Genomic DNA, 14,096 nt, shown 5'->3' on the forward strand with positions numbered 1-14,096 from the left:
GAGGGTCAGAAGGGAAGGAGGAAACAGAACTGGGGGAGGAAGGGGACAGACCTCGAAGTGGAGGAGGGAGTTAGATAGAGAAGGGGCAGAGCTGGTTGTGAAGGATGATGGGAGAAAAAAGGCTAAGCAAACTGGCCAGACCCAATTTTCTCCCTTTTAGAGTACAAAAAATGAGCCAAATGATCCCAGAATGATAATGGGCCAGCCCTAGAGGAAAGCCCCTTTTTGAGCCAGCCTTACCTTGGGGCCCTCCAGCTTGTATGTGGCTAGAAAAGGAGGGTTCTGGATGGGAAAGGTACTCCTCCTGGAGAGCAGCTGAAGGGAACAGCCCCAGGTGACCCGAGGGAGCACTAAGAACTAAGAGCCTGGGCTCTCTCTCTACTTGGCAGGTATGTATTTATCATTCAGAAAGGCTATCAGGACAGTGAGACTGGTCCTGAGAGCTCTGTCATCACCAAAGTCAAGGGCATCACCAAGTCCCAGAACAAAGTATGGGATGTAGAAGAGTACGTCAAACCTCCTGAGGTGAGTACCTCTGTGGGGCCCAGACACCTCCTCTTCCCAGAGACATATGGTCTGGTTCCTGGAGAGTTGGAAATACTGGTTCTCCTGTCCCTTAGCCTCTACCATTTGGGTCAACCTACTCTATCCTGCCCTGCCTAAGAGGAATGGGGCTAAAGAGAGGGAAGGGCTACTCTTGCCAATCCCCCCACTCCAAGACCTTCTCTTCTCCTTTTTGGAGCTTAGGGGGGCAGTGTGTTTACCATCATTACTCGGGCAGAAATCACTCCCTTCCAGACCCTGGGAACCTGCCCAGAGGTGAGTTCCTCTGCGTAGATCTTTTACTCTAGGTGGGGTGTGGTTGGAATGACAGTAATTGGGAGGGACTAAAAAAATGTGGAGGAGGGGAAGGACTAGAAGGCATCATGACAGATCCTTGGGTGCCTTTGCCTTGATTAGAGGGGGAAAGATTTGGAATTTGGGGACCTGGGTTCAGATCCTTTCTCTGTCACCTCTTTGACTTGGGCAAAACATTTCCCCATTTCTGAGCTTTTCTAATGTGGAAAATAAGGAGGTGGGATTTGATGGTCTCTTCTAGCTCTAGCAGTGACCCCAAGTATAGCCAGAAGGGGTTGGAGAAAGGAATTCAGGAGTGAGTGGCTGGGGGCTCAGCTTTCTCCCAAGGTCCCTAGCTTACCCTGGCTCATGTCCTCCAGAGTATACGGATTCGTAATGCCACCTGCTTATCTGATGATGATTGCATGGCTGGAGCAATGGACATGCTGGGCAATGGTGAGTGTGGGCAGGGGCAGAGTATGGCTACGAGTCTGAATCTCTTGCTTTGGTACTCTGAGGAACCCAGTTGTCCTCATCCCTTTTATCCCAAGTTTTCATGCTATCTATACTGTTTCCTTAGGAGAGAAAACTGGACGCTGTGTTCCCTATTACCATGGGACCAAGAAGACATGTGAGGTGTCAGCCTGGTGCCCTGTGGAGGATGGAGCAGCAGTCAGGTCCAGAGACCACAAGTGCCCATCGATGCCCCCCAGGATCTAAGTTCTCAGGCTAAAGGGAAACTTCTCTGCCTGCTTCCTATAGAAGTTCCTTGGCCTTGCCCTGCTTCCTCCCCATCACACTCAGAATTCACAGGAAGAGACCTCACTGCACATCTAGCCCGACTCCCTCATTTTACAAATGAGAAAACTGAGGGAAGTAATTTACCCAAGGTTACCTAAGTGTTGTCAGAGGTGGGATTTGAACTCCTCCTGGCCAGATCAAGGCTGTTCCTAAAGTTGATGTGAAAAGTCCGAGGACCTGGGTTTGAATGTTAGCTCTGCTATTTGCAAAACCTTGGACCAGTCACTTCTGGGCCTCAGGTTCCTCAGCTGTAAAATGAAGTCCTTTCCAGCTCTAAGTACTGTTATTTGATGACCTAGCTTTTGGTCCCAGCTCTACCATTGATGTGGGGTCTTGAGCAAGTTACTTACCTTTACCTTCATCTGGGGGTGGAGTTACAAAATCATTTTGGGGAAGGGAGGCAAAGCAATACCATACAGCAATTCCTAGGGCCCTGATTAGTGGGGGAGGTAGCACACTGTGCATGTGAGAAGAGGGACCTCATTCTTGATGTCTGTTCCTCCTAGTGAGTTCCTGGGAAAGATGGCCCCCCAGTTCACCATCCTCATCAAGAACAGCATACATTACCCCAAATTCCAATTTTCCAAGTAAGAAACAAAATAGCAGTTTGCAATGGTACCCAAGGCGGAGGATGGGATGGTGGAGGGTGGAGGGTAGAAGGTGAGAGCCACAAGGAGTGGGGACATGAGACCAGCCTAGGAGATGAGATTGGGCAATTCTGCCCAACAAAACATCTCTGCCCCCACTCCACGTCCACCCCCACCCCCCCAATTTCTAGGGGAAGTGGACCACTTGGGAACCAAGCAGAGAGAACTGTCCCTACTCCACTATGCTCCTTCTCCATCTCCCAGGGGGAACATCAGGGACTATGATGATGGCTACCTGAAGCACTGCATCTTCAATGCTGACACCGACCTCTACTGTCCCATATTTAAGTTGGGCTTCATTGTGGAACAGGCAGGAGAGAACTTCACAGAGCTGGCCCAAAAGGTTGGGGCCCTGGGAACAGGGGGAGAAGAATCTGGAGAGTGAGGTGGGGAATGGAACTGAGGACTCAAGAGTGAAGTGTGAGGGCCAAGGGGATGAGAATACACAAGTGGGAGCCACAAAATCTGAGACTAGGGATTCAGGAGTAAAGAAATGGGGGTTGAAGGAATAGAGCAGAATCCGGGGAGCTCAAGAATAAAGGGGGGAGCTCAAGAGTTGAGGCCTGAGAGATTAGAGAACATGGATGAGAGAGAGTTCAGGAGTATCATATATAGGCAGGGATAATAGAACAAAAAAGTATGGAGGCTTTGGGAAAAAGCTTATAAACCTAGGGGGGCTAGGAACTCCGTAATGCACTGTGAGATCAGGAGGGGTTCAGGTTTGGAATATGGAGACCAGGGCTAGAGCTCCTCAATACCTTTCCTCTGAGATTTCTGATCAGCTTGGTAAAGGAAACCGAATGGAAAGCCAAAGCCCCAGCAAAGGGAGAATGGGTTGGAGGATGCTGGGAGGGTCAGTCTCTCCTGTCTAAGATGGGCTGGCCCCATTTGCTCAGGGTGTCCTTTTGCCACCAGAAGAGGAAAGAGAAATGTGATCTGTTTGGCAAACCTGGGCATAGGTAATGCCTGCTAAATTATTAAGAGCGGGTACTCATGGCTGGCCCCCCATCTTCCATGTGGGCTGAGGAAGCCATGGAAAATTTTGAAGGCAGGCAGAGAGAGCAAGAGCTAGGTGTGAGAGTGTGAAGGACTTTTGCTCTCAAACTATGTGCTAACCCTCAAAGTGTGGGGCAGTGAAAATGATTTGGAATGAGAACATCTGAGTTGGAACCCCATTTACTACCTGTGTGACCCTGAACAAGTCATTTCATTTTGGGGGGATCTGTTTCCTTCCTCAGCTGTAAAATAAGGTTGGGCAAGATGACTTCTGAAATTTCCAAATCTGAGATTTTATGATTTTTTTTTTTTAAGAATAACCTATATCAGGAGCAGCTGGATAGCTCAGTGGATTGAGAGCTAGAGACAGGAGGTCTTAGGTTCAAAATCTAGCCTCAGACACTTCCCAGCTGTGTGACCCTGGGGAAAGTCACTTAACCCCCATTGCCTAGCCCTTACCACTCTTCTGCCTTGGCTCCAATGCACGGTATTGACTCCAAGACAGAAGGTAAGGGCTAAAAAAAAAAAAAAAATAACCTATATCATAAAGTCCAGGTTAGGCTCTTTTTGCTTCCTTTACACATCCAGGTTTGAATGGGCCATAAATACTATCCTCCTTTCTTTAAAAGGACCCTCATTCCAACCTGACCATAGCAATTTAGATTTACAGAAGAGACCCCAGAGGATGTCTGGCTCATGCCTTTCATTTTATAGAAGAGGGCATTGAAGCCTAGAGATGCTTTGTCCAGAGTCACACAGGGAATAACGGTGGGAGGAGGGATTTGAACCCCAGTCCTCTGACTAGATGGAGGCAGTACTACTATACCTCTGAATAACTTTGTAATCTCAGCTCCTCTCCTTTCCTCTGCAGGGTGGAGTCATTGGGGTCATTATCAATTGGAACTGTAACCTGGACTTGTCTGAAGACAAGTGTAATCCCAAATATTCCTTCCGCCGGCTCGACCCTAAGCATATCCAGGCTTCCTCTGGCTACAATTACAGGTATGCCCTGGATGCTCCTGGGACCAGCTCTCCTGGGGACTCAGTCTCTAGCCAGCCTGCCTAGTCAGGGCACAGTGGCCAGGGACATCCTACTGAAAGGCCCACCACTCATGCTGGCAGGCTGGGGCTGCCCTACGGGCCTAGGTGGGAGGATTTCCAAGGGCTGGGACTTCTCCTTTTGGCAAAACCAAAAGGGGACAAGTTGAAGATTGGGCTTCCCAGCAGGAAAGACAGAGGAAAGTTTGTAGTCAATTCATTTGTCAATTCAATCCAACTCAACAGGCATGTAAGTGCTAGGCACCATGCTAGCTGCCAAGGATATCACGACAAAAACAAAAACTATCCCTAGTCTTACTTAGGGAGTTTATGGTATACTGGAGATGGGATTACCATGTGTAAATGTAAATATATACATGTTGGGGTTTTTTGTTTGTTTTTAATAAAACTCTTACCTTCTGCCTTAGAATACTGTGTATTGGTTCCAAGGCAGAAGAGCAGTAAGGGCTAGGCAATGGGGGTTAAGTGACTTGCCCAGGGTCACACAGCTAGGAAGTGTCTGAGGCCAGATTGGAACCCTGTTCTTCTTGACTTCCAAACTCCAGATCTCTATTCACTGAGCCATCAGTGTCCCCAGGCTGAGTCTTGAAGAAAGCTAGAGATCAGAAGTGGAGATGAAATGAAATAAGCCTACAAAGCCAGTCTTAAGGTGAAAGGTTTTAAATGCCAAGCAAAGGAGTTTGTATTTTGTCCCAAAGTACAGGAGAGTGGCATGGTCATTGATCTTTTTGGTAGCTGGGTGGAGGATGAATTGGAGAGGAGAGACTGGAAGCTAGGAATCCATAGGGATGAGGACAGACTTCCTAGGCACTAACTGGCATAACAAGTATTGACTGTGAGGTTGTGAGGGTATGTGGAGCTAAAGAGGGCATGTTTCACCCCTGGCTATTCCTTCCTAGATTTGCTAAGTACTACAGCCACAATGGCACAGCCTCGAGGACTCTCATCAAGGCCTATGGGATCCGAATTGATGTTATTGTACATGGACAGGTAGGAAAGGGATTGCCTAAGGGAAGAGTTCAAGGCAGGGGCTGTCACTTAGGGGAAACTAAAAGCATGTCTGTTCCCTCTAGGCCGGGAAGTTTAGCCTGATTCCCACCATCATTAACCTGGCCACAGCGCTGACTTCCATTGGAGTGGTAAGTGCCTTCCCCTGGGGTCCTGGGGAAGGGCGCAGAGCTCTAGAACGCTTACTCAGGCCCCCACCTCTTGCTCTCAAGGGCTCTTTCCTCTGCGACTGGATCTTACTGACCTTCATGAACAAGAATAAGATCTACAGTCACAGAAAGTTCGACAAGGTACAACTCGCCCCCCCTCCTTCTCCCTCCTCTGGGCCGAGCCCCTCAGACAGTTCGACAAGGCAGGGCCAGATGTTCCACTTCCCCTTGCTACAGATGGGCAAACTGAGGCACAGGGAAGGACCCCAGGAAAATGACTTACAGAAGAGGGGCCAGTAGGCCAGAGCCCTAATCCCCAATACAGAAATCTCTACCCTGGGGATCAGCCTGTACTCCATCTCTGCTCCTGGTCCAAGCAGATGGTGGATACGCAGGATCCGAATAGTGAAGAACAAGGGCCTTCCGGCCCACAGGCTTCTTCCCAGGACTCCATACCCATGGAACCCAAAGGCTTGGCCCAGCTCTGAAAGCCCAGCACCATCTCCACTTTTACTGTGTGCTGCTTAGACAATGAGGCCCTGGCCGGGCCACTTGAAGTCGGCAACTCCACTCAAAAACGGGCCGGGGGCCCACGCTGCTAGCTCTGAGGGACAGCTCAGAACAGGCCTGTCTCCCTGACAACCCGCACGTTCAAGGGAGGCCTAACAGCGAATAGAAACTTGGGGTACTGAAGGGATAGTTCTCGCCTCTTCTTCAGTCTTCACCCCTTAACCTTTCCCTCGGAACCCTACTGTGAAGCAGCCCTACTCAGGATTCTCTGCAAGGACATTGCTCCCTTCTCTTCCCAGTAGCTGAGCTCTCCATTTCCCCCTCTAGTGAACGCCTTCATCTCCTCCTTCCACCCTCACGCCTGCTGCCGGATGGCTCGGTGACAGGCTCCTTCCTCCCACCTGAGCTCATATTCCAGGGCGAGTGAAGAGATTTCCATCCCAAACCATCTCTGACCGCATCACCCTGGCATATATGCTCCACCCCTCCCCTAGAGGTCCCCACGAACCCCCTCATCCAAATGGGGAATCCGTTGGCCCTGAGCTCTAATAAATTGCCTACAATCAGAGCTTGCTGGATTTTGCCTGTTCTCGGGAGCATGCATGAGTGAAACACATCCAGGCCTTTGTGCCTGGGCCAGAGGGTCATCAGCAAAGGGCAAAAGGCAGCCTGGGGAGACGTCCTCATAGTGGGGCTTCAGTTCTTCCAGGTCCCTCCTTTTTCCTGGAGGCGGCTCGTGGGGCGGAGGTGAAGGGGACAGCTGGGACCAGGTGTCCTTGGCTCACTCTTCCTGATGGCGGGAGCCCTTTCCAGGGAGACCCCTGAGAGGTCCCTGAGCTCAGTGACCCCCGAGAGCAAGGACTGGAGAACAGACTGGCCTGAGGGCCAAAGCGTGTCACATCCTTGGAGAGGCGTCTAGAAGTAGAATGGCTGCCTTAGTGACTAATTAGTTAATTAGGGAGGCTTCAGAGGTCGGTGGCTGGAGAGGAGGTTGGAGTTCAAGTATGGGTTAGACTAGCTACTGCTTGAGATCTTTCCAGCTCTTGAGCCTCTGTGGACTCGGCCTTTGTTGCTGCCCTGCAGTGCTCCTTCGTAGCCATTGTTCATTGGAACACTGTGGGGCTATTTCAGACTTCTGGCCTTTTCCCTCCCCTCAGAGCAGGTCCGCCTGTCTCACTCTGTGGGAGCAGGCTGAGGTCAGTCTCCCTCTGGGGAAAGGAGAGTGGATGGTAATGGGCTGGGACGGAGGATCCCAAGAGGAGGGACATGGGAAAGGCAAAGCCCCCGCCTCCTTGGCTGCTTGGCCCCTCACCCCCTGAGCCGAAATGAAAGCTAAGGGAAAGGAGAGAGGAAGGGAGATGAATGCAGTGAGGAGCTGGAAGGACAGTGCTGGGAATGGAGAGGAGCAAGCTGACACTAACCTGATTAGCAGTAATGGAGTGACCCAAGTCTGTCTGGGAAATTAGATTGTTTGGCTCTCTGGCTGCCAACAAAGACCCCAAGCTCTCGCATCCTAGAGGGCATTTCTCCACTTCTCTTTACCCATCATCCTCATGCCTGTCTGCCCCCCTGCCTACAGGGTCAAAGTACCAGGCTCTGTCCCACCCCCAAGACTGGCAAGAGAGGCCCAGCTTGAAGTATCACCAGGCCCCAGGAATCTCAGGGCTTCAGCACTGTGTCTGCAGCCAGAGTAATGGCATTCGTCAAGATGAGGCCATCAGAGGGGGGAGGAAAGGAAGCACCCCACCAATGGCAGGCACTTCTCTTGTGAAAAGTGGGTTAAAACTGAAGAGCGTCTCAGTCCCTGGCTACGTCCGGGGTATCTGTGTTACAGCCCTAATGACTTGAGAAACTGGCTTTTCCAGCTGGGCATCTGGCAGCAGCTCAGAGATGAAGAATGCCAGTTTTAAGGGCTCTGATTTCTAATCCCCAAGTACCAGTGGTCACTAGGACGCTCCCCTCACAAAGGTCTCCAAGTGGCCTCACTGACCCATGATGTCCACCATGACCTGGGCTCAATGCCCATCTCTGCAGAGGGAGCCACAGTGAACCAAGAGGCAACATAAATGGCCTCTGACACTTCCAGGGATGATCTCCCATCCCTTGTCTCCTTGGCATCCCTGAGCCCCCAAGGCCCATCATTTTTCCCATCAGTCGGCCCCTGAGATACGTAGCCACTGCCTTTCCAGGAAGCCTGACTCCCCGCATTCTTTCTCTCCTCTCCCTTGTCCCTGCCTTCTCTAATTTGATTTTGTCTCCACTCCAGAGCCTTTGCAGGCCAAGCTGACTCTGGCTTCGTCTACCTGCAGGCAGCTCAAGTTTCCGACAGTACTGGGGAGCGACCGTCACTTTCTGGTGCTACCTCAGCCCGGCCTGGAGCCCCCACAGGCTGGGTCCAGTTGCCAAGGGTCCAGACTTCCTAGGATAGTCCCCTCATCTCCTCTAGAAAACCATTCTGCTGGCCAACTCCTTGGAACCCCACCCTGACTCCAACTCCCAAACTTTTCAGCAGATGAGGGGAACAAGGTCAGACCACGGGTTTGCCTTACTCTCTTCCAGCCACAGCTCAGTAGGGCTAGTTTTCCCCCGGACATGTGGTATGCCAATGGGGGCAGTATTCTTGGAATACTCCCAAGCTTCCAACTCTCTCCTAAGATAATTGCTACAAATTCTGCTTTCCTTAACTATGGAGCCCTGGCTAATGCTGCATAGAAAACAAACTGGCTCAAGACACAACCAATTTACACATACTTCTGCTGGGTGCCTCGCAGGGTGGTGGGCCATTTCTCCAGGGAACTAGAGGTTCCAGAAAAGCTGGTAGCCACTGCTGCACATCTGTCCTCTAGGATTCAGGCCCAAGCCCCTGGCTCCCCGCCCACCAGCAGGAGACCTTTGGCAAGTCCCCTAAAGCATGTTCCCCAGGAACTCCCCTTCTATAGGCCTAGAGGGGATCTATTCTGTATAGAACCACATTTATTCACAAAGGAACCAATCCTCAAATTCTTCACCTGATTCTCTGCCATAGAAATGGCTTTGCCAGTCAAGAGGCCTCCAGTGGCTCAGAACCCTCCTTCCCAGAGGGTTTCAGGCCTAGTTCTGCCCCTCACATGATGAGGCTCACTTCCTTACCATTACCTTCCTGGGTTACTTGTCACCAGGGCCAGCTGCCACTTTAAGTGCTCTGGGGGTTTTCCCTGAACTTTAAGACTTTGCCCACTCTCCTTTGTTTCCTTGGGGTTAAAAATGTCTGTGATCATCCCCAAGGGCCTGGTCAAATGCAGTGAGATGTCCTCTGTTCCCAAGGAGTGATTCAGTCACATCCAACGCAGTGGGACAGAGATCATAGCAAAGGCCTAGCTAAGAGCATGGAGAAGGCCTGTGTCCATTGCTCCCTCCTCCTGGGCTCTAGCTGGTAAGCTGGGGGTTCATTTGTAGCAGCCAGTCGATCATTTCTGTCAGGTAGGTCATGCTATAATGTCGGGCAATGTTCCTGAAGATGCCAATCTGTTCTACAAAGACCTGCAAAGATAGAAAGGAACTGCCATCAGGTTGGAGAGGGGCCCAAGGGTAAATGAATCTAGGGAGAAGAGAACATCTAAAGCAAGTAAAAGCATCACAGACAGAACCCAAAAGGAGGTAGCCCTTGCAAAGGGAAGAGTTGAGGTCCACTCACCCCCTGGGAGGACAGGCCTGCTCATACCTTGGTCTGAATAGTCAGGGAAAAATCTCCCGCACAGCTGCAGTAGATGGGCATGTTGGCCTCCTTCACCCCTTTACACTTGAGGCAGATCTAAAACAAACAGGAAAGCTACAGGGAAACATCTCCCAGAAAGTTGCAAGCTGCTCACTAAGCCAGGTGGGAGTCCCAGGTTCCAATCACACCAGTGCCAGACCAGACTTCCTTCCCTCAAGCCTCTGCTCTAGAAGCTTTTAGAGATACCTAATGCTTCAGGCCCATCCCTGATTTTCAAGGCCTTCCAAACTCTGGCTTTACTCTTTGGCCAATATTATCTCCTTCTATTCCCCCCACGTGTCCTTTGCTGCCACCTCTTGTAGGTTCTCAACATCTCTTCTTGTACCTGGACTGTTTTCCTTTCCCTGGCCACTGTGGCTGCTCTGAATTCTTTCCCCCTTCAGTTATAAGCTATATACATAATTCAGCATTTGATTACACAAGGTAATAATTCTGTACTGTGGCCTTCAGATCTAAACTACTCTATGTATATTGTGAGCTCCTGGAGAGCAGGGCCAGCATCCTCTCCTCTTTCGGTATCTTCCCCTGGAGTCAAGTATCTAGTAGGTGTTAATAAATACTTGCTGAATTAGTAGAGGTCTTTTTTAGTGGGCTCACCTCATTTCTTCCCAACTAGGGAATGCAAGACTACTCGGTCCGTGCAGTAGGACTGAAAAGAGTCTCTGGGGCCTCACTAGAAATTTCTTCCTTCTCTCTTAGGGGCTAAAGAGTTTGATTCTTATCAGCAGGAAAGTCAGCCCCAATCTCCATGACCCTGCACTCCGCCAAGTGAAGGGACCCTCTTCTAGTGGTAGTTCCTCTCATCACATGTTTCTCTTGAAAGACCATTACTGCTTATTTAATGAACACGGATGTGGACAGGGAAGCTCTCCTAGGCACAGAGTGCAGGGCCCCAGAAGGGAAGTTATTAGATTTGAAGCCCCTGGGCTTGAGCTAGCTGAAGAAGAAGTGCCCCAGTTCCTCACCAGGTCCTGTAGGGTAAAGGCCATTAGCTTCTTCTGAAGGGCTTCTACCAGAGCCATCTCAATGTGAGCAGAGTCATAAGCTGCCTGGCAGTTGGAGCAAAGCCACTGAGGCAGGATCGAGGCATCCTATGTAGGGAAGGAAGACAATTAGATGAGCCCCCTCCCTCTACCAGGGCTTTCCAGGCTTCAGAAATTCAGACTTGTCTGTGGCCATACATTAGAGATGGAGAGCCTATTCAGAGGCTAATGGCCAAAAAGAGCAGTCTAATGAAAGTAGGCCACCAGCCCCTTCTAGTGGCTCCTCAGAGGAGGTGGGAGCCTGGGTTTGAAGCTGATCCAAATCACTGTGGAGAACACTAGTGGAGTGGGGCAGGGTGTTATGGGAAGGGACAGGAAGCCAATGTTTGAGGCAAAAGTGTGGTATGGGGAAAGGGGGCAATGCTTGGGGCAGAGCTAAAAAATCTGGGTCTTACTTCTCCCTCTGGAATGGAAGATCATGTCCCATTGAGGAGGGAGCTCAGGGCTCACTTAAAGGCCAGCATATTGGCTGATCTGTACCTGAGAGAGGAAAGGGTCTTTGCAGAGGTCCAGGTCCCGGCAGAAGTTGCAATTCCGGCAGATGACTTCAGGGAGTACATAGGAGCGGCAGGGGTCCCGGAATTGGGCCTCCTCTGAGAACTCACCCACATCAACAAGGCGCAGGAGATCTCGGTTCAGCTTGTTCACTTGATTAGTAATGTTAGTGTCTAGAGAGAGCACCTGCAGGGACACCGCAGGTGAGCAGGCTGAGGACTCCAGGAAGGTTGCTGCCCATCATTCTCTGAGGTGGACAGTATCATGAAAATCTCATTTCTTCAAGTCACTGCCTAGGGAGTTGGCTACTCAATACTTCCCTTAAGATCACTGCCATTGCTGTAAAGTACAGGAAGTTCCCTGCATACTAGTTTAAGACTCGAAAAGTGTTTTTCCATAGAAATACCATTAGAAAGTAGGGAGGCAGCTTCAAGGTCAACCCACAAAAATCAATTTAATATAAAAGGTTTCAGGGGGGAAAAAACACCAGACTGAGGCTCAGGAGACCCAGATTGTAGTCCCAACTCTGCAACCAAAGTCACATCCCCTCCCCCCGTCTCAGTTCCTCCATCTCTATAATGAAGGAGTTGAACTAGATGACCTCCAAGATTCCTTCCAGCAGTCTATAATTCTAAGTTTATAATATTAATAGTCCTATGGAGTTTAGCCTGCTTTAAAGATCTAATTTGGGATGCCAGGGAATTGCCCCAACGACTCCAGGAAGGTTGGAGTGGGGAGGAGACCCCACGAGCTAGGGGCCAAATGTGAGATAGAGTGGCAAAAGCAGAGTGTTTCCCCAGACCTCCCCACTGCCATCGACCATGGCCTACTGCCTCAGGCTCTGGGAGTGCAGGAGACAGCTGGAAGGAAGTGACTGAACAGAGCATGCCTTATAGTGTCATGTGAAAGCTTCTCTGGCATGCTCCTATTCCCATCCTCTAACCTCATCCATATCCTCAGAAAATCTAAGCTCTCTTGGGGCCCAAGTGAACTCTCACAGGACATTCCTAATACTGTAGGCTTTCCTTACCTTGCACACATATTTTATGAACTCCAGGGCAGGATTGTTGAGCAGCAGATGGGAGCCAGGGAGGAGGGGGAACATTTCAGAGGGCTCTGTGGAGTTTCGAGAGCCCATGACTTTCTTCTGGATCTTCTGAGTGATGGTGAAAAAGTTTTGGGTTAGCTCATTGGCCACATAATCCTGGGAGAAGGTGATCATTCCTAGGAGAGAACAAACCGCAGTTTCTTGACCAGGTCTCAACTGATCTGGTAACCTTCCTTGTACCCTGAAGGGGCTACCAGAAAAGAGTTCAAGGCTTGAATTAGGGATCACTAATTCCTCTGTATGCCACAGAGAACATGAAGCTAGGGACAAGGTCTTAGGTTCAGTTATAGACCACGACCAGGGCACATCACTTACCAGGGAGAGCCCCAGCCATCCCTTCAGCATCCTGGGACAGTTGACTGTTCCCTCTCCTCTTGATGGGGGTGCACCCAGGGGCATTTCGCCTCAGCTCTTCTTTCATGCTGTGGTATACAGCCACGATATATGCTGGAGAGAGAGAAGTCAATGACAGAAATTGGAGCAAGATCTGAGTTACAGGCCCCTAATACTTGCAGATAAGGAATTGCTCTAGAATCAAGAGGTAAACACATTGTCCACCCAACTTGATGCAGAATGGTAGTGGCCTTAGGAATTTGCTACCCAGAGGGCAGCTGGGTAGCTCAGTGGATTGAGAGCTAGGCTTAGAGACGGGAGGTCCTAGGTTCAAATCTGCCCTCAGACACTTCCTAGCTGTGTGACCCTGGGCAAGTCACTTGACCCCCATTGCCTACCCTTACCACTCTTCTGCCTTGGAGCCAATATACAATATTGACTCCAAGATGGAAAGTAAGGGTTAAAAAAAAAAAAAAAAAAAGGAATTTGGCTCCCAAAGGACCTTGGACAAGTCACTTTCTCTAGCTGGTATCTGGTTCCACAGCTATAAGAGGAGTGAGGAGAACTGGAAGATCCCTTACAGCTTGAAATTCTATGGCGTTGCTTAAAGCTGAAATAATTTTCATTCTCTGAATGAGCTGAAAACCCTTCCTGGTTCAAACTTGTGATTCTATATTCTGCCTATGAAGAAGCAAGAATTTTTCCTCCTTTCTTGAAATGGGGAAGACTGGCCTGCAGAAGGGCAGTTACTGGTCTAAGAACACAAGCATCAGTAGCAGAAATAAGATGAGAACATGAGGAGACCCTCCACTTCCTAAGGGGAAGAGGGGATGGGGACTCTTAGCAAAAGCCTCTTGATCACTCAAACTGACAAGCAGGGCAGGGAGCAAGAACTGTCCTGGCTGAGGCAGAGAGGCTTCTAGGCCTCTGCACTACATATATCCATTCCTAAATAAAAACTGGGTTTTGCTGCTGGAGATCACTTTCCTCCATTAAAAAAACAAACAAACAAACAAACAAAAATGTCATTCCTCCCCATCCCAAGAGCCTGCCATTGTCCACAGCTCATAAGTGTCAGAGGTGGGATTTGAACCCATGTCTTCCTGACTCCATATCCAGCACTCTCTACTCTCTACTACCCTGCACTATTTCATGGTGCACTGTTGGAAGAGCTGTTTCTTAGGGCTGTCATGAAGCTTGATTGCCATGCTTTGCAAACATCAAAGAGCTTCCAGAGAGTCAGTCATTACAACTGTAGGCTGGATCTCTCAACACTATGATTCTCTGGTCAGTGCAATGATTCCCACCTATTATATATGTATATAAAACCAAACATCAAGTAGAAATGACAAAAAT

General features: G+C 49.8%; 2 protein-coding genes across 2 annotated transcripts in view; one reads left to right on the forward strand and one right to left on the reverse strand.

Moving 5' to 3' along the window:
• Window positions 1-5,985, forward strand: part of P2RX2 (purinergic receptor P2X 2) — a 59,140-nt gene extending 53,155 nt beyond the window's left edge. Inside the window, exons 3-13 of the mRNA XM_044685386.1 lie at window positions 390-525; window positions 748-819; window positions 1,218-1,293; window positions 1,418-1,514; window positions 2,145-2,225; window positions 2,490-2,628; window positions 4,153-4,283; window positions 5,240-5,330; window positions 5,414-5,479; window positions 5,561-5,638; window positions 5,878-5,985. Coding sequence (XP_044541321.1) covers window positions 390-525; window positions 748-819; window positions 1,218-1,293; window positions 1,418-1,514; window positions 2,145-2,225; window positions 2,490-2,628; window positions 4,153-4,283; window positions 5,240-5,330; window positions 5,414-5,479; window positions 5,561-5,638; window positions 5,878-5,985 — 1,075 coding nt within the window. The remainder of the gene's footprint in view (window positions 1-389; window positions 526-747; window positions 820-1,217; window positions 1,294-1,417; window positions 1,515-2,144; window positions 2,226-2,489; window positions 2,629-4,152; window positions 4,284-5,239; window positions 5,331-5,413; window positions 5,480-5,560; window positions 5,639-5,877) is intronic.
• Window positions 5,986-8,962: 2,977 nt separating this feature from the next.
• Window positions 8,963-14,096, reverse strand: part of POLE (DNA polymerase epsilon, catalytic subunit) — a 74,504-nt gene continuing 69,370 nt past the window's right edge. Inside the window, exons 44-49 of the mRNA XM_044673028.1 lie at window positions 12,723-12,854; window positions 12,330-12,523; window positions 11,285-11,485; window positions 10,727-10,852; window positions 9,708-9,797; window positions 8,963-9,526 (exon numbers count right to left, since the gene is read on the reverse strand). Coding sequence (XP_044528963.1) covers window positions 9,413-9,526; window positions 9,708-9,797; window positions 10,727-10,852; window positions 11,285-11,485; window positions 12,330-12,523; window positions 12,723-12,854 — 857 coding nt within the window. The 3' untranslated portion in view covers window positions 8,963-9,412. The remainder of the gene's footprint in view (window positions 9,527-9,707; window positions 9,798-10,726; window positions 10,853-11,284; window positions 11,486-12,329; window positions 12,524-12,722; window positions 12,855-14,096) is intronic.

This window comes from Gracilinanus agilis, chromosome 1, assembly GCF_016433145.1.
Source record: "Gracilinanus agilis isolate LMUSP501 chromosome 1, AgileGrace, whole genome shotgun sequence".
Classification (NCBI taxonomy): Eukaryota; Metazoa; Chordata; class Mammalia; order Didelphimorphia; family Didelphidae; genus Gracilinanus; species Gracilinanus agilis.